Genomic DNA, 22,682 nt, shown 5'->3' on the forward strand with positions numbered 1-22,682 from the left:
AGATCAAGTCACGTTTGGAACTTTTTTAGCTTTGAGTTAAAGGTTGCCGTCATAAGAGATCTCAATCTGAATTCAGTTTTAATCCAAGTGGGCTCTTCGACATTCATTTTGTTTGTGATTGTAACAAGTCCTTGATGGATAAAAAAATGAATAAATGAATATATATGAATGAACGATAAAGTTGAAAAACCTAAGAAGCGCAAAACCGCTAAGTCTTTGCATATGCCCAAATAAATATTAATGTCGCATTTAATAATGCGTATTGGCAGTATCGCCATCAGTAATAGAATAAATAAAAAAGAATAAAGAAAGAGATTTGAAAAATAAAAAACATTATAAGACATCCAGTTATACGTAATATTAATGGTATAATAAACTAAAAAAGATAATTCGTAACAAACCATTTTGTCTAGTCCAATACAGACGTAAATCGAAAGCAACTTGTTAAATATTCGGACAGATATTTTACAAAGTTATAATAAGTTTCGACTTGAATTATCATTAAGTCCGCGATACCTAAGATTGAAACTTTCCTGTTTTGCGCGAGTAAAACAAAATTTCTTAAATTAACAAAACCACTGAAGTTGAGTTGTTTTACTACGAAATCTTTTTACTCGAATTAATGTAATTATATAATTTATTTTATATTTTATAACCATATCATTAACGTTAACACAAACATGTAGGAAATAATTTCTAGCAAATTTCAAAATTAATGCGTACGTTAATAACAGATGTGCTTATATTTTTTTTATTTAAATAAAGGTACTAGTAAAGATAGTTCTTTTTAAGGGTCTTAAAATAAAACAATAAAATCAAAAGTACGTTGTATGGTGAAATGAATATTATATAGTCAGGAGTTTAAATAACAACAATGTGCTTAGACATCAACAAACGCAAATACTCATTGGCATTCCGTTCATAAATCGAATATTTTTTTTATTTATACAAATAAATTGCGAAAATGCATAATATGTGATTAGAAACATTCTTTCAATTATTACATTGTACAATTATTAAAATGGGTTTGTGAGCGGTGACAATCCTATATAATTAATACATAAAGTGTAAATTATATAAGATTGTATCCCATGAATCTACAGCTACCTCTGCTGATGATAAATAAAGATATGATAAGGAACAGCTCATCATCTGATAAATATCAAGACGAGTACAAACCCTATTTAATAAGGTGATACGGTATTATGTTCATGCTTATATGACTAAATTCTTTAACAGTGTCTGATTTACAATCCTTATATGACGTTTAATAGTTGTTTAATTGCCCTTTTTTTAAATTTACTAGCATTGTCCACCAGTAATTAAATTCAATTTGAAGGCAATTCCAATGCACTACTGTCTATGGACAGAATAACACACCGTGGCGGCACCTACATTGACAGAATCTTGCAAAGAATAATATACGAGTTAGTAATGACAATCTATAAATTACAAAATGATAGGTGAATCCCAGAAAAACGTACTTTTAGATGTACCAACGCTATAGCTTTTTATTCTTTCGTTTTCTACATTTATATCTATTTCTACATTTATATCTGTTACTTTAGGAACAATAATAGACACATTTCAAATATCCTTAGTATAAGTTAGCGCCGTGTAAAAGGATGGGCAAGTCGCACGACTGTCCGAGGTGCCAAATTTTTGTTGGCATCGATATAAAAATAGAAAAATATCTAAATATTTTACGAATAAATTAGTTGTTAGAAAAATATCTGGCCATCCACGTAGTGTTTTAAAAAGAAAATTAAATCAGTAAGGGAAAGAACTCGAAATCCTGTCCAAAAGTAAAAGTTTTTATTTCAGATGAAAGTAGCACCTAGAACCATGTTGTCTATTTTAAAAGATCACTTAGGACTATTCTATAAGAGACGCGCTGGTCATTTCTTAACTGATTAATGAAGGAGAATAGGGCGGTAAAAATCAAAACTACTACTTAAGCGGTATGCAAAGTGAGATCAAACAAAAGATTTGTTTATGGATGAGAAAATTTTTCAATTGAGTCAGTCACATTTTTGTAACAAAAGGTATTATAACATCGGCACAAGTGTATCATGTTATCTAGTGAAGGTAGTAACGATCTGTGATGGTTAATAACAAAGAATGATCTTCCAAAAAGACTCGGTGTTGAATGGTGTAGCTCGATCCACCGAATCTTAGTTAGAAACGAACATTCCGGACTTCATCAGAGCTGAAGACTGGCCGTCATCTAGTTCTAATCTTATTCTACTGAATTAAACTAACACACCGCAATAGTAATAAATGTTGACTACAACAAGCAAATGTTGTTTTTCTTTGTAAAAATATTTATGGCAAGACTAAGTAAATAATTTTTTTATGTATATTCGATATATACTTAAAAAAAACCACTGTTAAGCGACAGCATAAATTTTTCAATTCGAACTACCTATATTTTTTTAATTTTTACATTATAATTTTTCGAAATTTTATATACACACTTTGATAGACACATCATAACATCAACCATATATTTATATGGCCAACAAATCAAGTTGCACGCATTTCGATCAACCAAAAACTCTTGAATTATATAATCCGAATTATTTAATAATGTACTTTTAATTTCTGATTAAAAATAAAAGAAACAGTGGTCTGAGATATCTTGAGAAACTTTATAACATATGCGTACACTCAAAGCCTTGAAGGATTTGTTAACTTTTTTAATTTTGACTTACGAGTTTTATTTTTATTTCTTGTGTTTGTCATATGTCTGTCACTATTTTTTATATAAGTATTCACAATTTGACTCTTAAATAATATGTTATTATCTATAAAGCCAAAGTCCTAAATCTTTCTGCAAAGATTGATGTAAATGAACACTATTTGCATTATAGTTTTGTGCAGCAAATTCTGAATTTATCCCGAAGATGTCTGTATCAGGCAGGCGGCGTCCATTTGCAGGACGTCACTCTCGACAGATAACTAAGACGAATAGCTGCAGTTCTCGGGACTACTCACAGATCACATAAACGTACAACTTCTTGGAACGCCGACCCAAAACTTTTCAGTTTCCTTAAAATTATAATGGATCGAATTCGACCCCGTAACTTACTTGATAAAGTTTTCATTAAGTTTAATATTGAAACAGCTATAGTAATTAAAATAATGTTTTCGAGACATTTTTTTTTATTTGTATATTAATAATTTTCTGCGGCTTTACAAACAGACGAATTCAAAATAGTACAAGTACGGAATAAATTACTTTAACATATCATATACTCATTATCATTCATCTCAACTCCAGAACCATAAAAAGGTAATTTTAATAACATGAGAAAATTGACAATTTGAAGAAACTGTATGTCGCTTATAAAAGCCAGCGACACAAATAGAATATCCGACTCGCGTCTTCTTGCAAATGCATAAGATTTAGATTTGCATATCAAATTCATTGGGACCTTCCTTCAGAGCTCTTTGCAGATTTCAATAAAGATGAATTAAGGATTTTTAATAGATAACGGTAAGAATTATTTTTCCAATTTCAAACATCACTTCTGTCAGATAATATTATAAGACAAGAACATTTTGAGGCCGTTCATATGAAAAATAGTTTAAAAATATTTAAATTTGCATGAATTGAAAAAAAGGCAAAATTGATATCCAAAATTGTATAGATAAAATATTTCAAAGATATATAATAATTATAAATATTATATTCTCAACACTGCCATGCCTAATAATATTATAAATATATGGACACTTAAAAAAGCTACTTTTTATCATAAATAATTAAAGCCTTTAAAATCTAATTAAAACGATAAAGGTTAAAATTTAAAAATTTAAAAATAATTTTAAACAGTTAATTCATCGTAGGGGAAAAAACCTATTTTGAAATAAATAACTTCCTCCTATTCCTCATATACTTTCTCCAAATAAATCCTTGTGATGAATAAATAACATCCAGCTTAAATTGTTACATACAAATCGTAAATGTTTACGAAAAAAAAGTATACCACGCCATGATTTGTGTAAATTATTGATTCACTAGTCATCGAACCAAACCTAAAACAATTCTTTGTGATATGCAAAATACACTAACAAAATTGTCTTTTGGCATTAGCACAATTTAACGCCCTCTGTTTTTATTTTGATGTAACCATTAACATTTCGAGTTTGGTAAAAGTACAGAATATTGCACTAGATGACGCTAAAATATTTAGTAAGTAATGTAATAACATTTAAAATAAATTACAAAACATAATTTTTGTGGAGTTTCAGAAGCTAATTACTTACCCCAATGTTTTTGTACTGATTAGTGGTGTCTTCAAATTGAGAAATCCGTTCAGCCTTGAAATATTTTTCTCTCTACCACTTTCCGATCCAGATTGATCAACCCTGTAAGAAAAAATATTATATTATTAAAACATGCAAATATCAAAAACTTATAACAATGAAAAAAAAGTTTTCGACTTTATAACAAAAAAAACTTGTACTTGTAAAAACTTGTGCCACCAAAGTAGTTATAGCTGTTACCCACTAGGTGGCGCTATTATAAGTTATAAAAATAATAACTCTTATTGCTCTTCCTCATTATATACTAATGATATATATAAATGTAAATCTAACTATTGTTTATATCTTAAAAGAGATACACGGAAAATAATAATCTTCATATAGTTTAAAAGCTACCTACTTTACCGTACGTTTATACTGTATAAGATTCGACGAGGTTTTTCAAATAATTTTGGCTTCCGAAATAAACTTACACAGAAAAAGATGGTATTTTAAAAAATTTACGTGAAAAAATATTTTGTACAACGTTTATATTGTTTAGATTTGAAGATGATTTTAAAATACTTTGGCTTCTCAAATCAATTTAAAAAGAAACATTTTACGCATTTGAAAAAAACATAGCGTGAAAATAATATAGATTTTCATTCGTGTTTCGTTTAAGTTACATAAATTTTACAAAGATTTTTAAATAATTTTCCTTTAAAGTCAATTTTAAAACTAAAATATGGGGATTTTTTTTTAAATTAACGTGAAAATCTTTATTCCGTTTATACTATAAAGATTTGAAGATTTTTTAAGAAAAATTTCGGCTTAAATCAATTTCATAAATAAAATATGAGAAATTTTTAAAATGGTTAAAATGGTTAACCTGAAAATATAAGTATAGATAGATTTAAATCAATATTTATATTTATATTATTAGTCATTCAAATTTTAAATTCATATTTGCATTCGTATTCGTATTTATACTTATATTTATATTAATACTAATATTATATTTATATTTTTATCTAATATATTACGTTGTGTTTACGGAAACCATTTTTAGCTTAGTCAATTAATAAAGTTAAATGGCATTATTACAAGGTACAAAATTGGCCATGCAATTTTGATTCAATTCATGCGACACGACTTTTCAATTGGGAAATTGGTCTGCATTCAGCCGAACCCTGGAGAATATATAACGAACGTAATTTCAAGCGGTTTAATTGAATGCAACCGATAAAGTAGCATTTTGAAAGCTTGCATAGTTACATCAAGGCCCTTGTTAAAAAATTTCTGCATTGATTGATCTACAAAATGCTTAGTTTTCTTTATGCGACAAATAACGTTAAATAAAAAAATCTTACAACTACAAAACAATCAATACATATACTATGATCCATTTAAATGATATGTAATAGGATATGTGTATAAACAAGAATCACCATTTCCATTGATCACGCCATAGCTTAAAAACGACTTTATTCACATTGAATTGATTTATCTTTTTTACCTAATACATTGTAAAAGTTTCTTATTGGACAAAAGTAGAGAAATGAGAAAAACTTAGCGCAATTTCATAAAATATAAAGCCCATTGTAACTGCGCATTTAATAGTTCCCTATGAACTTCGCGCGTTTGTAAGTTCAGGCGCTGCAAATATTTATTTTTCGCTTAACATCTACATCAATAAATATTAAAATATTTAAACCAGTGATAAATAGTGCTTGAACAATTGTGTCGAGTCACAAAAATACCGCAGAAACACAAATAATTAATAACTGGAAGTGAACAAAGTGCAATACAGAAGCTTCGGCAAAAAAAACGAATTCCATTTGGCAAGTTCTAACCTAAAAAGTTATAATCACGATCTCAACATAGACAAGAGAACATCTGTCATCTGTCATTAAATAGTGACAAACGTCACTGTGTCACTTGTGGTGTTGCCAGTATCAAATTTCAAAACCTACCAAAACTGGTGTTGCCACTGCAAAAGCTGAATTTACCCTAAATATGGATGTAAACAGAATTATTATTCTGTTTACATCCATATTTAATCAAATCAAATTCTGGTAATAACAACAGCAGTGGCGTAAAGCGTTATGGAAGGAATAGATATAAAATTGAAAAACCTCACAGAAGAAAACGAAGCTCTAAAAACTAAAGTAGTAACTTTGGAACAAAAACTTAACTGGATTGAAAAAGATAAGAGGAAGAACAATCTAGTATTCTACGGAATAGACGTAATGGGTAAAACAGAAAACGAGTTAGTAAACTACATTAAAAAATCATAATTAAAACCGGAACACATATGGATAGCCAAGAGATAAGCAATATGTACAGAATAGGCCAAAAGATCAAAAACAAAAACCGCCCGGTTGTCGGTGTCACCATCACAACTACAAGGAAAAAACACACAATATTAAAAAATAAGTCGAAATTCCTAGCAGGGTTACATATAAATGAGGAATTCCCCAAAGAGGTATATGAAACGAGGAAGCAACTTCAGGGACATGTTAAGGAAGAGAGACAGAAAGGAAATATCGCTTACATAAACTATGATAAACTTGTAGTGAGAAAAACATCAGACAAAAACAGAGAAAAAAGAACGAGGGGTGAGTCGGGCTCCCCAAACACACCAGCGCAAAAAAGCGACCATAGAAAATGAATCTGTACTACCACAAGCAGGCAGCTCAACAAAAGAAATAATGAAACCAAGCATACTTAAATAAGTTAACAGTGGGAGATCAGCCTCACCTGGTGAAACAACAAAGAACTAGCGACGGGGCATAGGTCAAAACTAACTAACAAAAACAGCATCCCAATCCGGCCGGTCACCGTGGGAGAAGTAGACCGAAACCCTCCAAACACAAATAACAACAACGACAACATATCATGCAGTTTACAGGCACAAACGCAACTAAACAAAAATCAAAATGGCCCTGTAGAGCCTCCGATTCTCCAAATCAAAAGATGTCAAATATTCAATATAGCTACCCTAAACGTGAGAAATCTCAGGACACATGAAAGCCTGATGGAATTGGAAAAAGCGCTGGAGGAGTTAAAATTTGTCATACTGGGTATAAGTGAAATGAGAAGGCTAGGAGAAAGAACTGAAGGGCATAAAAATTACATTCTATTTCAAAAGGGAGAAACGGCAGGCCAACGAGGAGTGGGGTTCATAATCAAGAAACCTCTGAAACAATATATACAGGAACTGATCGGGATCTCTGAAAGGCTGGTATTACTGATCATAAAATTCCCAGGTTGCAAGAAGTAATGGGCAATAATGCAAGTATATGCACCTACGGAACAAGCGGAACAATCAGTAGTAGACGCGTTTTACGAGGAAGTTTCACTAACAGTTAAAACTAACATAGATAAGCACATAATCTTGATGGGAGATTTTAACGCTCAGGTGGATGGCAGGCAAAACAACGAAGAATATGTTCTTGGAAAGTACGGACAAAGAAAAAGAAGTAAAAACGGAGAGAAGTTAATCAGCTTTTTAATGGAACATAACTTAACCTTGATGAACTCAATTTTTAAGAAAAAGAACAAGAATAAGTAGACTTGGATCTCCCCAGATGAAGTATACAAAAACGAGATTGAATTTGTAATAAGTAGCTACCTTAAGGCATTTACAGACACCACAGTCATATCTACTCTCAATTTCAACACAAATCATCGTATGGTGAGAATCTCTCTCAGAAAATACCCATATAAAACTTCGCGGAAGCTTATTAAAAACTTGGTGACAGAACAGCTCAAAGTAGACTATAGCAGCTGCAGCACAAATTAAAAATTAAAAAGCCGATAGTTTAGAGATCATGATCCAAGGTCTAAATAAGGAAAGTCAGAAAGTCGGATTGTAAATGAACGCCGCAAAAACGAAAATTATGACTAATAATCAACAGAGGAACATAAAAATTGGACATGAATACCTCGAATATGTTAAAGAATACATATACCTAGGGCAGGTTATCTCTACCGAGGAAAAAAATACATAAGAAATAAATGATGGATGGAGAAAGTACTGGGCCGTAAAAGAAAAAAATGAAGTCTAAAGACCTTGGAACGGCAATAAAAAGAAAAACCTTTAACACATGCATACTACCTTGTCTAATTTATGGATGCGAAACTTGGTCATTAACCAAATCGCTCAGGGAAAAACTAGCCATATGTCAAACAACAATGGAGCGAAGTATGACAGGCATACGAAGACAAGATCGGATCAGAAATATCATTGTAAGATCGAAAACTAAACTGACGGATATATTAAAAAGAATAGACCAGCAAAAGTGGCGATGGAACGGTCACATGATTTGTGACAAGAATGGGAAATGGAGCAAGGCCATAACAGAATGGTATCCGAGAGACAGAAAAAGAAATCGAGGAAGACAAAAAATAAGATGGGAAGATAATTTAAAACTGACTACGGGTGTAAAATGGAGAAGGGTTGCACGACAGAAGTCAATGGAAATTTTTGGAGGAGGCCTATGCCAACAGGCACACTGAAATTAGAGACATACTTTAAAAATAAATTTAGTTTTAAAATGTGTAGCAATAAATTATTTTGTAAATGCTAATTTCGGAATAAAGGGCTTTATTAAAGAAGCTGAAATTGGAGCAGTGAGATGTAAGACTACTAATACTACTTTATATTGCCTGAAGTTACTGGCCTGTAGCATTAAAATGTAAATAATAAATAATTGTAATCATTTTCAAATTTATTACTTTAAACAGGGTGATAAAAGCTGTAAAGCTTTTTGCTGACTGATAACCTCTTCATTCACTCCTTTAAAATATTTGACATTTTGTAGTATTTAGTTATGTTTGTCCCGTCACCTATCCTTTTTTATCGAATATAGGCCAAGCATGTGACCTCTATCTCGCCTAATGTTAGGTGATGATGAGGTCTATGATGCTACGTGATTGTCTAGAGGAACCTGTTTACTCTTGGTTGAAGACTGAAGTTATAGTTAGCGGGAAACAACGACGCCGGTAGGTTGTTCCATACTTTGGCTATTCGCGCTATAAAATTAGTATCAAAACGCTTAGTGTGACTTTAAGATGTTTCCGCTTTGTATGAAGGTCGTGAATCCGTGCGTCATGTTGTCCGATAAAAGAAATCAGAATTATTTGATGTAAATCCGATGCACACTTGATCTTGATTATGACAACACACTTTTTAAAATCGTGCATAAAATTATTTGTTACACTCGTTTCTTTTGTTTTATGTAAATAAATAAATGTATAACATCGTTTATTTAACATTACGCAGTCCAACAAAATATTGACAAAACTTATGCCCGTGTTTACAACGGTTATAAATGTTGTAAATTACATGAATAATAGGTAATATAGCTTTTATAAATAGTACTAAGGTAAAATTAGTTAACAGCATTACCATATAATCGTGCGGTTTCCTCTACGGCTCTCCCGAGATAGTGAGCGAGTGTAATTAAAGTGACTTTATAACTTTATGTTGCACAGCACTATCGCGTCACCTACATACAAGTCACGGGTTCCGCTATGAGTATGTCTATCAAGCGAATTTAGTGCATTCAATGATTAATAGAATAGTTATAAACCTTATAATAATGTCTACATGTAACAGAGCAATAAATTTGATTATTAGAAATCGAACTTTTACAATTAGCAACACTGTGTTGACTAAACAGACACTGACGCAGCATATGCTGCCGTGCGTTAAACAAAACCGTGTGACTGCATTGTCAGGACTTTTCTTCCGTCAGGACCATTTTGATGAGCGTCCGCGGCCCTTCAGCAGTACATTCAATTTGAAGTACTGTACTTTTTGTTGAGTAATGTACGCAAAATTAAATAAATAGCTTGCAGCATATATAGTGATGTCGTATATTTACATACCAGTAAAAGTGTAATAAAAATAAGTGCTTGTATATCCATAAGCACTTATTTTTTATTACACTTTTACATATTAATGGATAATCATTAAAATGTTTCGTTATAAATTTAGTTATTTAAGTAGGTAATGACATGGTATTTTTTATTTTAAGTCTCTGCAAAATAATAAAAAAGATAAACAATCCGGGCAAGGTTTTATTTATAAATCAAAATAAAAGTGTAAATAACATCTATTATCAGCTGGTAAACCCTGTTCACATGTTTTTTAAATGTCACTGTAAGTATAAATTCTTGTTTATAATTAAATCTATATCGATTGTTTGTGTTTTATTTCACTATTATGTAGTTTACCCTGTTTCATTATTCATCTACTTACTTCAATATACGAAAACAGTTTAGAAATAAACTGGCATAATTATGAAGGAGGTTGTGTATGCTTATAAATGCCAAACATATTTAAATTTTTGCAATAATATTATAACCTAAACTTACGTATTTTAAGATTTGCCGTTGGCGTGCCTGATCTAAATAAATATAGTGATCTACATAAATAATGTAAAAACCATATACATCAACAACGAGTTTAAACATTTTCAGCCATTATTTAACCATATTCAATATCATTTTTTATCTAATAACAGCCATAATACAATTATACCGAATTCAGTGTTTACAGATCTGAAACGTATGAGCTAAAATAATCATGTGAACAAATTTTAGTAGTCAAACTGTATGGATACCATTATACTTAGGTACCAAAACTAATCAATAGGGATCCGCGATTTACAATAGTAGACTGCTCAAATTATACATCTCTCACAAATTACAATCCTGATAAAAATTCTACAACAAAATGTCATAAATTAAGCATAAGGACCCTCGAACCAGAAGAGAACTACGGAATGAGAAGGAAGACAAGAAAGGTAGTTTTGGTATTTGGAAGGAAAAAGGGCGTATTACCACTAGTAATCAACATAATCAAATATATTAATATAAATCAAATTTTACGATAAAGGTCATAATTTTACTATAAATAATAACAATTCAACTATTGGTTTTTCTTAAAGATGCGATTCAATGTCCAATTCCTGGTAAATAAAGAAAGTCGATTAACATGCATCTCTACAAGAAGCAATTTTTCTTTCATACTATTAAATTTGCGTAGTACTGTCTAAAATCTTTAATCGGGGATCCGTTACGGCAAATCATATTATCCTAGTATTTTCACTAAATACGGCATCTGTCAAACTTACAGTAGTCTACAGACAAAAAAATACATCAAGGAAAATAGACTCTGCGGTCATTGCCACATGGAGGATATGATATGATATAAGAAGTTAAACAAATATTAAATAATAATAATAGTTAGTGAATAAGTTACAAATATGAACAAAATGTTATCTTCCCAGGAATTTTCCTTTTACAACTCTGGATAGAAGTAACTTCTCAGTATTTCATGAATTCACCATTCGGTTTCTGCTTCATCGCTTAGTAAGGAGAGGTGCAGGGGACGTCGCTGTCTATCCATCTAGCAATTTTAAGAATACCTTCTTACGATGCATTGGCTTCACTTTCGTCAACTAGACTCCTCTTCATACCTAAACATTTTAAATAATTCTCCTAATGCTACTCTGCAAGTTCATTCCAAAAATAAGGTAAGCTCTTGATTTTAGAAAAGAATAAATATTTCTTATTACCTACTGAATACCCACTCCTTTTATAATTTTTTAATATTAAAATAATAATTTAATTAACGAATTTATCAATATTTTACAAAAAGAACATGTGCTGACATATGGTAACGTAATGTTTTTACATAACAATCCATCAAAACAGTCGCGAAATAGATATAACTCCTGTTCGATAATAGCTATTAGCGTCCAAGATTATCTGTTTTCAACATATGTATATTTTTTCAAATAAATTGTCCAAAATTAAATTTTATTTGTACATGTTTTAAAATAATTGTTTTATTACTATTTGTCTAGGTTTAAATCTAACATTGACCAAACGTTTACATGGCCTAGCATCTGGTAAATTATATCACGCAATCTCCCAATGAAATATTTCTTTAAAAATATGCAACGAAAATATTATCTTAATTTGTTAACTCCAACCATGCGGCATACATGTAATGATACCCTAGTGGCCAACTTTAACTACGGCTATAATTTCTCTTCATAATCAGACGATGTAAAAATGTAAATCAACACCAAATGATTTTGTATAAAAATTAAACATGTTCTAGATGTTTGTTGAATCTCGAATTAAAAGTAACGTTTAAATAAAAACAATAAAATGGTTTTTATGAAAATGAAAATATCAATAATTAAAATATATAATACTACTAAAAATTAGCTCTTTTTATTGTAATACATTGGGAGGTTAATCTCCTCATGTTTGAGAACTTTTTCGATTTATTATTTTGTAACATATAATTTTCTTAGTCTTGTCATTTTCATATTTAGGTTGAGATATTACCTCACTTTCCCAATTAGAACGAAGAATGTAATTATTTAAATCTCTCTCAGCTTACTAAAAGAATTAACGAATTTGGAAACGTAATTATCAAATAGGGCGTCGCTTTCGACCCTAACAGTTGATTACGTCATTAAAAAGTAAGTGAATAATTACATCAGCAGGAACGTAATTAATTATAATGTAGTATTCATTTTCATCAAGTTTAATTGAAATTAGCATTATTATGACATAATTGGATATAATTCAAAAACTTTATTTCAACCGGAGGACATCTACGGCTAGGTATAGGCCTAACTTGTAGATTTTCAATAAAACTAGTTGGAAGCGGCTACATTTAGCGTCTTCCGATAATCTTTATAACGTCATCTATTCACCATGTAGGTGGACGCTCTACGCTGCCTGTCCGCAATTTGACCTTAGGTTCCGCGCGCCATGTGATTATCCGTTACCACTTCAAACCGTTTGGCTATCTTTGTCACTTTCATTTATCTATGGATCTCTTCATTACGGTAATTCTAGGCACAGCCTTCTTAATGACGACCGTAAGCTTGCCAATGAGGCTCGAATAAAAGATCACGATTCAGATTGTGTCATTACTGATAACATACTATTCAACTAAACTTATTAATTTTATTACATCTACATAGAAGCACACATTTATATATCGAACATATCTATATTATTATATAGCAGTAATCGAATACATAATAATACTGAGAATTATTGTATGTATAGTTTCCCCTTCTTATGTTTGGAAAAATCACCCGCACAAAAATAAACATCTCTGAAACAAGGGCGTATTATTGTGATGAAGGCACTGTCATTTCTTTGTTGTTCTTAGCATTGTCACCTTGACCTTCTAGTATATAGCAGGCGAGTATATTGATACAAAAGGCCATTGAAAATGTTTTCGAGCTATTTCCGTGCATCTTCATAGAATCATCCTTATTTTCGATGAAATTTTTTCACGGGCAAGTAATAACTGTACTCGTTATTACTAGATAATTACTGCATGTACGTAGTTTAATGCCTTATTTTTATATATAAATTTACTATGAAAATGCATATATGATATTTATAACAATTTGACAATTTTATTTTAAAATTGAGAACAAAAATCACTTATAAATAGTAACATTGTTTAAATATATATACATATATTACGAGTGTGTACTATTTATATGGGTATACAAATGTATAATCTACACCTTTTAACAATCGAGGAAATACTTTAATCATTTTAAAATAGATTTCATTAAGGTCATTTTTCCTTTTGAAAAATAATCTCCGGAGAAAAGTTTAACACGCAAACAGTAATAAACAAAAGCATCTATTTCTACGTTATAGAAATTGACATTAATTACTGATTAGATTAACAACAATTTATTGTTGCAAAAATATTTCTTAATACTTTCCAGTGTTATGGATTTGCTGGTCGTATAATAAATACAGACAGAGTAATTAAAACTGCATACGTAAGGATCTATTTTTTGTATTAGACTGTGTTTGTAATATACTTTGGCCTCTCTTTTTTATCGTCACAGATTTATTTACTGTTCTTATTTCAAATATATAAATTTAATAGTTCCCCACATATGAAGCACGCTGTGTTTTTATAAAAACTTGTGCATTTACAATATTAAGTATACTTAATATACAGGATGATTGATTATGAGTGTTCATTTGTCAGCAAAGAGCTGTAAATTATTGACACGTATTTCCAATCGCCCTTTGTAAATTAATCAATCTAAAAATGTTACTTTACTATATTTTTTCTATGGGAATGAACACAAAACAACACAAAACTTTTCCAGTACAAAGTCTGGAAGGACATATAGTAAACTATAATTATATTCAATATTTATTAATTCTTATGACATAATATTACTGAAATCGATAATTTTTGGACAGAGAGTACCATACATTAATTGACAATATTTGAACTACATATTGATCCTTTCAAAATGTTTACACCTACAACTAATCACCCGGTATATAATAACATAAAGATAAATATTATATAAATAAATAAGGGAGTACAAAAAAAATAATTGAATAAAAGTGATAAAGATCGTTCGTTCGATAAATGGTTGTGCAAGTCTATTAGTTTATTAAAACGAAAATACTGAATAATCAGTAATTATATTGGTAATTTTAGCTCACAGCAGTCCAAACAAAGTGTCAGTCCAAGAACGTATTCCCAAGAAGGTGGGATTGATAATTGTTCAAGCGTTTTCTCTAATACTTGTGGAATTTGGTAATTAGTCCGTAACTACTATTAATTGCGAATCTAATTTATGTCAGTGACAATAACTAAAACAATTCCAGCTACTGTTAAATAAGAGTAGAAAATGAAACGTAATTATCAAGACAGTAAAGTCTTTCTTAACAAATGGTCGAAGCGAAGCTGAATTATGCATGAGTGGATATTAAACGGTACGTATAATGATGGAAAAGAAATCATTAAAACTTCTTGCTGTGAAAGGCTGGTTGGTAAGAAAGTGTTTGAGAATAGATAGAGCTTTTAACTTGATGAGTTTTATTCTCAAAGGATGTTTTGGTATAAATAATTTTCAAATCTGAATAGCTCTAATTGAACTGATTTGAAAATAAAAAGGGACATAGAATGATGAAAGATCAAATAATGTTAAGAGTTAGTTTATAAACAGAAATAAAATTTCTCCGAATTCTATTTCGCTATGTTCGAAGAGTTAGAAGGCTATACTCCGGGGGCCGAAGGGGCCCGTGTCCAGCACTACACGCCTTACGGCTGAAATGATGATGACGATGATGGTGTTGATGCAACTTTGCGACAAAGAAATTTTTTTTTACTTTTAATATGATTTTATACTAAACACATACGGACAAGTTTTTTTTCCTGAAACCATACCAGATTTACTGGAAAAAAATGTTAAGACTCTTATTCTTTCAATTCGCCATTGTTTTAAAACTTATGCGAGTGTTTTTGGCACCCGTCGTGTTCATATTGTTTATTATGCAAGTTGTTCTGCTAAAGAGTTGAAAATTTTTAAGTCTTACAATGCGTTGTGTAAATATTAAATTATATGTGCTTTAATATAGAAGTACACATACTGCATTTAAAAACGTTAAAATTTGGAGAGAAGGAAATTTTATTTCTGTAATTTTAGATGCTCTTTTCGTAGGTCTTTTATGTTAAAATAGTTTACTAGAAATATTATAAACCATATGAACATGTGTGTTTGCTAGTCCAATGGTCCGAGCCAAATCAATAACTTGATTCTCCAATCAAGGTAAGAATCGTCACTGATTCTGTCAAGACGTGTCAAGACAGACAATACCTTCAGAAACGAAGAGACTACTGTATGAAGATCAAGAAGATAATTAAAAAACCACATCTTGTCAATTTTGTTCAAGATAAGTCTTCAAACATGTCTCGTCTCTAGTCTCGTGTTCATGTCATTAAACACATAATAACATATACGTTTTTTGTTAATGTTAATACATTTAATAGAAGATAGATAAGAGATAAGATAAATGTATCTTCGGTTTTTTTTTTTAATTATTTTGTTACTTTCATACTTAACTCTGAAATATTTTACTGGCTCTGATTTTCTACACTTACTACTGTATCATATAGTTTTTTCATAATACTTCATTAATATATACGGAAACCTTTTATTAGCCTTACTACATGTTTAAATATTTATAGAATATATGATAAACATAAATTCCATTTAAATAATGAAGCAAAATGTTTTTTATTCTTTTTAAATGTATTTTTTATTTGTGTTTTATGTACTGCATTTCTGATGATGTCTGTTTATTTCTGTGTTGATGTGCAATAAAAAGTAAAAATAAATAAATTTATATATATATGCTTTGATTTTTATATCATATGCTTTGATTAAGTATATTATGGTCAAAAAAAAGTCAAAAACTTTGTAGCACATTGGTTAGCATAGGCAGAAATAACGTCTGTATTGCAAAGTCTTACATATAAATAGGATAATAGTCTAGAAATCATTTTGGAGAAAGTCACTTATAATGCAAAACGAATTTGATATACAAAAATAATATCGCATTATTGCTGTTACTAAAAAGACTTTTACAACCAAACACGAAAAAATATACTCATAGTTATTATCTGATAATCTTTAACACATCAGTCTTCTTTCATAAAAAACGATGAATACTGCGATTGGAGCTAACTAGATACTTAGTGAACTAGATAAGTTAGTTAGTTATACAGTGCTAATAATCGATATAAAAAAATTTTCTTCATAGAAAAATGTCTGTTTAAGAATCTTATTCATTGAGTATTAACTATAGATAAATTACAAATATAATAAAATTTCGATGTCTTTCTGAATATTAGTAACTATTGCAACAGTGCCTTTATTTAAATTAAAGTAAATAGCATGTTACAATATAAAGTCGAAATAGATGTTTCCAAAAGAACAAAACATTGGCAGGTAGATAAACGACCTATAATAGGATATTAAACGAGTCGATTGCAACCACTCACAATAAATTGCTTGTATTGTGAGTGTAATAAGCGGACGCCTCGAAGCATGATTCGTATTAACTATGAAAATGACCCGTTATTATAGAGAAGAAAAAAATACCTAGAACAAGATTATATACATGTTTGAGCCACTACAATACATTTTTTAGTGTTAGTATATTTTCTTATATCTAGCCTTTAAAAATTTTGTTAAAACGGAATAATTATAGTGAATTTTTGCCCTAAAAGGTTGTGGTCTTCCTATCGTTCTCAGCTACAATGGTTTGCTTGCCGTTCTTTGCGTGCACTAATTACGCTTTTCTATTTACTCTTTTCTCCCACTTCACCTACCTATTTAGAATCTCAATTCTATTTTATAGCCAGTACACACGAAATAACACTTCGCTTTTCGAGCAACCGTCTACTTATATGTCCCCCCATAGTACCAACTTTACTCACTCCTTCGCAATAAAATCTATTCTTCTCTGTATTGCGCTCATTTTCGATATTAGGATCATCAGAAATGACTGTGCATTTAAAGCGAAGGATCGAAAGCTGTTCCTTGACGGGTTGAAGGAATCATCACGATAGTTGGATTTTATTATATATTATATTTATACAAATAGTATAAGTAGATATTTAAATATATGTATACATTATGGTACTTTATAAACAATAGTATTGAGTAATAGCCATAAGTTCATTATTGTGATATTATTTTCCTTCTTAATTTGAATTTACTTTTTTTAAGTTGTTTCACCTACCTTTAATAATTTACCTCTGTATCGACCAAACGGTTAACTAAAAGAAAATTCCCTCGACATTAAGTTCGCCGTTATACATAAAAAGTACAAAAAGTGTTTGAATAAATAAATAAATGAAAGAATATCTTTGCAATAAAAGTTACAAGTTTTTCGTTTCGCAGTGATATACCACACGTATACACATTTCCTTCTTCTTCAGTAGCAAAAAAAAAATAAATAAATGCAAGTTGTGATGTATCTGGTGTATATTAGACAGACTATTTACAAAGATGATTGACCCAAGGATTATCAGTCTCTCCGCGTGCGAATTTTTTTTTTATATAACTGTCCACGTAGAAGCATTTACAACATTCAGTTGTGTACGTCATGAGTACAAGAGTGCCATTTAATATAAACTAAAATCAAACGGACTTCACCTATAATAGTATCCTTGAACTTATTACAAGCTATGAGAGTACTTCATGCGCCATGACCTGAGAAAGAGTTCACAAACTCAGGCGAGTTTTTGTGGTCACTGTAACAATATACTTTATACAATTGTTATAAAATCCATATTCGAGCTTTATAACCCCCTAAAAAAATTCACCCTATAGTAGGATATTGTGTAATTTTTTTTTTATTAAATTTAAAAATTATTACATGATAATAGAGATACATTATATAAGAGTGTTTTGTAATACCATATAGAGTAGTCCACAAAAGTATAACTATTTTTTTAATATGACTTTCGAACTTTAATTCGCATGAGAAATAATATTGTTTATCTTAAAGGTATCTATGAGTGACCAGTATACTTATAATATAGATCGTTGGTGTAAAAACGTCACGAACTATTATACTAAAATAGGGAATTGAGTTAAGAACGTAAGATAAACCTCAAAGACTCCGAACAGCCCTCGAATCTCACAATCAAGTACATTAACCCTTCAGTTTAGGTCAAGTAACAAAGGCAAGCGCTTTCGTGCTTAATTGTCTTTTAACAGGGAAAAGCTCGTAGCGCTGCTTGACGGTGCTTTCGCCCATCGACAAATATAAGCAACTTCGCTTCAGTTTCGTTGATTTATTACTTTATTTTTACTTCCGGATATCTTTGGCAACGTAAGAGCGTATCGCTTTTAATTCAAATTACACTGCTGTATTGGATACCTACGATATTGATAATTGACGAAAAGACGAAATTACAATTATTTTAATTAATTTGAGTATTTACCAAGTACATACATATAATTTTATAAATATATTCATAATTTTATAAGGTTATTTTGAAATAAAAAATAAATGATTTCCAAACACGTTAATTTTTATTAAAGAAAGACTACAGTATATGATTTTACATACGACTTTTAATAAAAATAATGAAGAGGACGATTATAAAGTTCACTTTTCAAAATAATGTAAAAAAATATTTATTGCACTTTAAACATTAGACATTTCTATAGACAAAGAAATAACGTAATTCATTTATTGAAAGACGCATTGACAAGGTATCCTCCAGATTATTCGGAAACACTCTTCCAAACGACACTGAACGTTTTTAATTTTAACCCGGAACTGCCGTTATATATTCTCAAATATTTTGCTTAAATTGAGCAAGTGTTTTCAGAGAGTTACAAAAAACTCTGCTCTTGTCATACTATCATTAAAAATCATAAAGCGACATATTTTGCTTTTCATGATACTCGTTACGACTCAATGTCACATTTTTTCGATATCACTTTTCTTGTAAATATTTACTTTACAACATCCATACTCGTACATCTATAGCATATGGCCTCGCCCCGCTTAGCTCCTTAAGCTTTTGTTGCAAGAATTTATAGGCCCACACAAAAAAGCAGCTGAAGGTCCATTTATGTCGGCAAGCAATTATGAATTAGCATTACTAAGTTCTGAATCCAACAGCGTTGTAACTAGTGAAAGCATGTAACGTTATTTAATTTATAATATTTTATAATTTAATTATCATATTACAATAATAAAAAAACGGTTAACTAAGAAATGGACTAATATAAAGCTATTTCCGCTATGCAGCAGTAGTCGTGCAATGAAGTGCACTGCTCGCAAGCCCGCTGATAAATGCGCGTGCGGCAAACAGTGACCGACCATTGCCAAGCACCGAGTGCAACAAAGTGTAACTTCTCTTGAGGATGCTCCGTGTTGAGTGAATTAACGGTGGTAGTTGTGTTTCGCGTTGTTTACGGCACGCGCATTTATCAGCGGGCTGGCGGGCGGTGCACTTCATTGCACGACTACTGCTGCATAGCGGAAGTAGTTATATAGAAGTCTCTTTCTTAGTTAGGATTGACTTCCGCAAGGTAACGCCTGAATCTATTAGATAAAAAACGGTTAATTAATAATTAGTAATTACTTCGTAAACAATATTATGCGACTACATTGATTAACGAATTGTATAGGCAACACTTAAAGTATAAATTAAGTAATAAATATGCAACAAACATCGGCCGTAATCAGTATTAATGTAAGAGCGTAAATCGCCATGCTTGCGAGACTTTGCTTGACTTGAAAAGTTATTACACCCCGCAAAGCGCACGAACTTCTACTGAATTATTCATGAAAAAAATATTGCAGAAGGCCAACAGCTGTTTATAATAGTGGTGTGATGCAACATTATAAAAACTACTAAATTACAACCAAATGCAAGGTATAGTATTATTTCTTAAAGCACTGTATAGCTAAAATGCACAGTAATAATGAAAAAAAATTTAAATATTTAAAAAAAATGTACAACACTGTCTTTATTAATAAAATCATTTTACGTAACCGCCATTTCTGTCGCTTTATGGCATAAAAATATCCGTAATCCGATATCATAATGTAAAAAACTGCTGGTGTATCAATTGCTGTCAAAAAATTGTTCTGTGTCTTGTAACGTAATGGCGCAGAAAATAACAAAATTAGACGAGTCAATAAGAAACGTCCGGGCAAAGTACGTGATGACAATGGAGGCAATGTTGTTATTTTTATCTTTGTTTCAGAAACTATCCAAGTGAGGAAATATTTGTAATTTCCAATTTTTAATGAAAACACATAGTTTTTAAAGGAACTAAAGAGAAACCTGTATATCAATATTCCTAACTCTCACACAAAAGATTAAAAAAAATTATGCAAGTATTAGAAAATTATCGAAATATTTTATGGTTAATATTTTATATGTGCGCTATAATTTGTTTTGCATACATAATATACGTGCTTTATTGTGCTTATATACCCGTGTGTTAATTTCAATTTAAATAAGTTTAAATATGACTTTAATTCTATCGTACTTCTGTGTCTTTAGATGTAAATTCAAATAACCAATTAAACATATCCTTTTTACACTTATTTCTTTATACAAATTGCGATGCAATTTACCTGCTTTACAATGTGATATGCGAGTAATGTTATTTTTTGCTTAAAATTTGTATATCGACCAAATATAACTTTGAGAATGATACTATGTTTTTGTTAATTGAACATTATGCATCCAAAATTTTATTTACCATAAAGCAGATACCTTGTTTCCTCGGTTATTGTATAAAAAAGTAACACCATCCCAATTTAATACAATTTCAAGTCATGTCGATAATGACTTTTACAGTTCTCAAGGCGTTGGAACAAACTATGTCTCCCTGAGCGTGCCCAGAAACGTGATTCGATAGGAATCTAATTACATTTGATTTGATATTCAGAACAGTCTTCTCGCCTTATCGAACTAAACCTTGTTTTGGTAGGTTACAGGTATAAGAAACTTTCACGGTATTGAATTGAAATTCCTTTTTTATAGTTACAACTACAAAATTTGAAATTACTTATATTACTAACTCATATTTTAAAAAAAAAGTGTGATAAATAAACTATGATTCAACTAACATTCTCGTATTTCCATGATTAAAACAAACTTTCAATACGATCTAGTTTCAGAGAATCATCTTACTCGTATATTCGACCAACAACGTAACAAAGTCTTCTTCAGCCTTAAGTTTAGTAAGTTCAAGCGACAACTCTGTATATGCTGCCAGTGTATTTATACTCGCCAATAAAAGCTACAAATATTCGTCTACTTACAACTAAATATTCATAACAATGAAAAGGTTACATATTAAAAGTTTCATTATTTCAGTCTTAGGTCATCCACAGCTGGACATTAGCCTTCCAATAGATTTCCAATAGGAACTGTTGAAAGCAGCCTGCATCCAGCGTCTTCTGGCGACTGATACAAAATCGTCTGTCCACCTTGTGAGTGAACATTCTATGCTGCGCTGGCTGATCCGTGTTCCTCACTTACTGGAGTGACCTCTAGATCACAGCGGGCGCCATTTTTGCCCCATACGTGGCCTTCACACTACTAATTCAACTTACTAATCGACGTGACTATGTTAATGACTTTCGTTTGTCTACGGATTGTCTCATTTCTGAACTTACTTACCCGGGAAATAATGAGCATATCGCTTTCCCTTATTATATGTGTCAATCCAATAATAATTAATTTTCAACAATCAAGTGGTTATTATAGGCGGTCACGTTGATATATATTATAATTGAACATACCCGCCTACTTTATCTTATTTTTTAAGTAATCAATTCGTATTTAGAAAATCAATCTTAGCATCTTCATTTGTTCTTGTAATAATTTTAATACAATAATGTCGCTCTAATGCTATCTGATTAGTTATTCTGAAGCGTCTGTATTAAAATAATAAATATTAAGGCATTACTCAGAGAAGAGTCAAATAAATATTATATTTCAGCATATAATTTCTTAACAGAAGATATAATATACAATCGTTCATATTTCATTTCGCCAAAAACTA

The 22,682-nt window shown here is 30.7% G+C and overlaps 1 protein-coding gene and 1 pseudogene across 1 annotated transcript in view; one reads left to right on the top strand and one right to left on the bottom strand.

Annotated features, from left to right (window-relative positions):
* Window positions 1–22,682, bottom strand: part of Syt7 (Synaptotagmin 7) — a 353,549-nt gene that overhangs the window by 316,181 nt on the left and 14,686 nt on the right. Inside the window, exon 2 of the mRNA XM_068765912.1 lies at window positions 4,273–4,374. Within this exon, the coding sequence (XP_068622013.1) occupies window positions 4,273–4,374 (102 nt within the window). The remainder of the gene's footprint in view (window positions 1–4,272; window positions 4,375–22,682) is intronic.
* On the top strand, window positions 7,346–8,056 carry LOC137922933 (craniofacial development protein 2-like; annotated as a pseudogene).

Source organism: Battus philenor, unplaced genomic scaffold (assembly GCF_028537555.1).
Source record: "Battus philenor isolate CCGP_79_NKW_IND1 unplaced genomic scaffold, ilBatPhil1.0.hap1 SCAF_20, whole genome shotgun sequence".
In the NCBI taxonomy this organism is placed as follows: Eukaryota; Metazoa; Arthropoda; class Insecta; order Lepidoptera; family Papilionidae; genus Battus; species Battus philenor.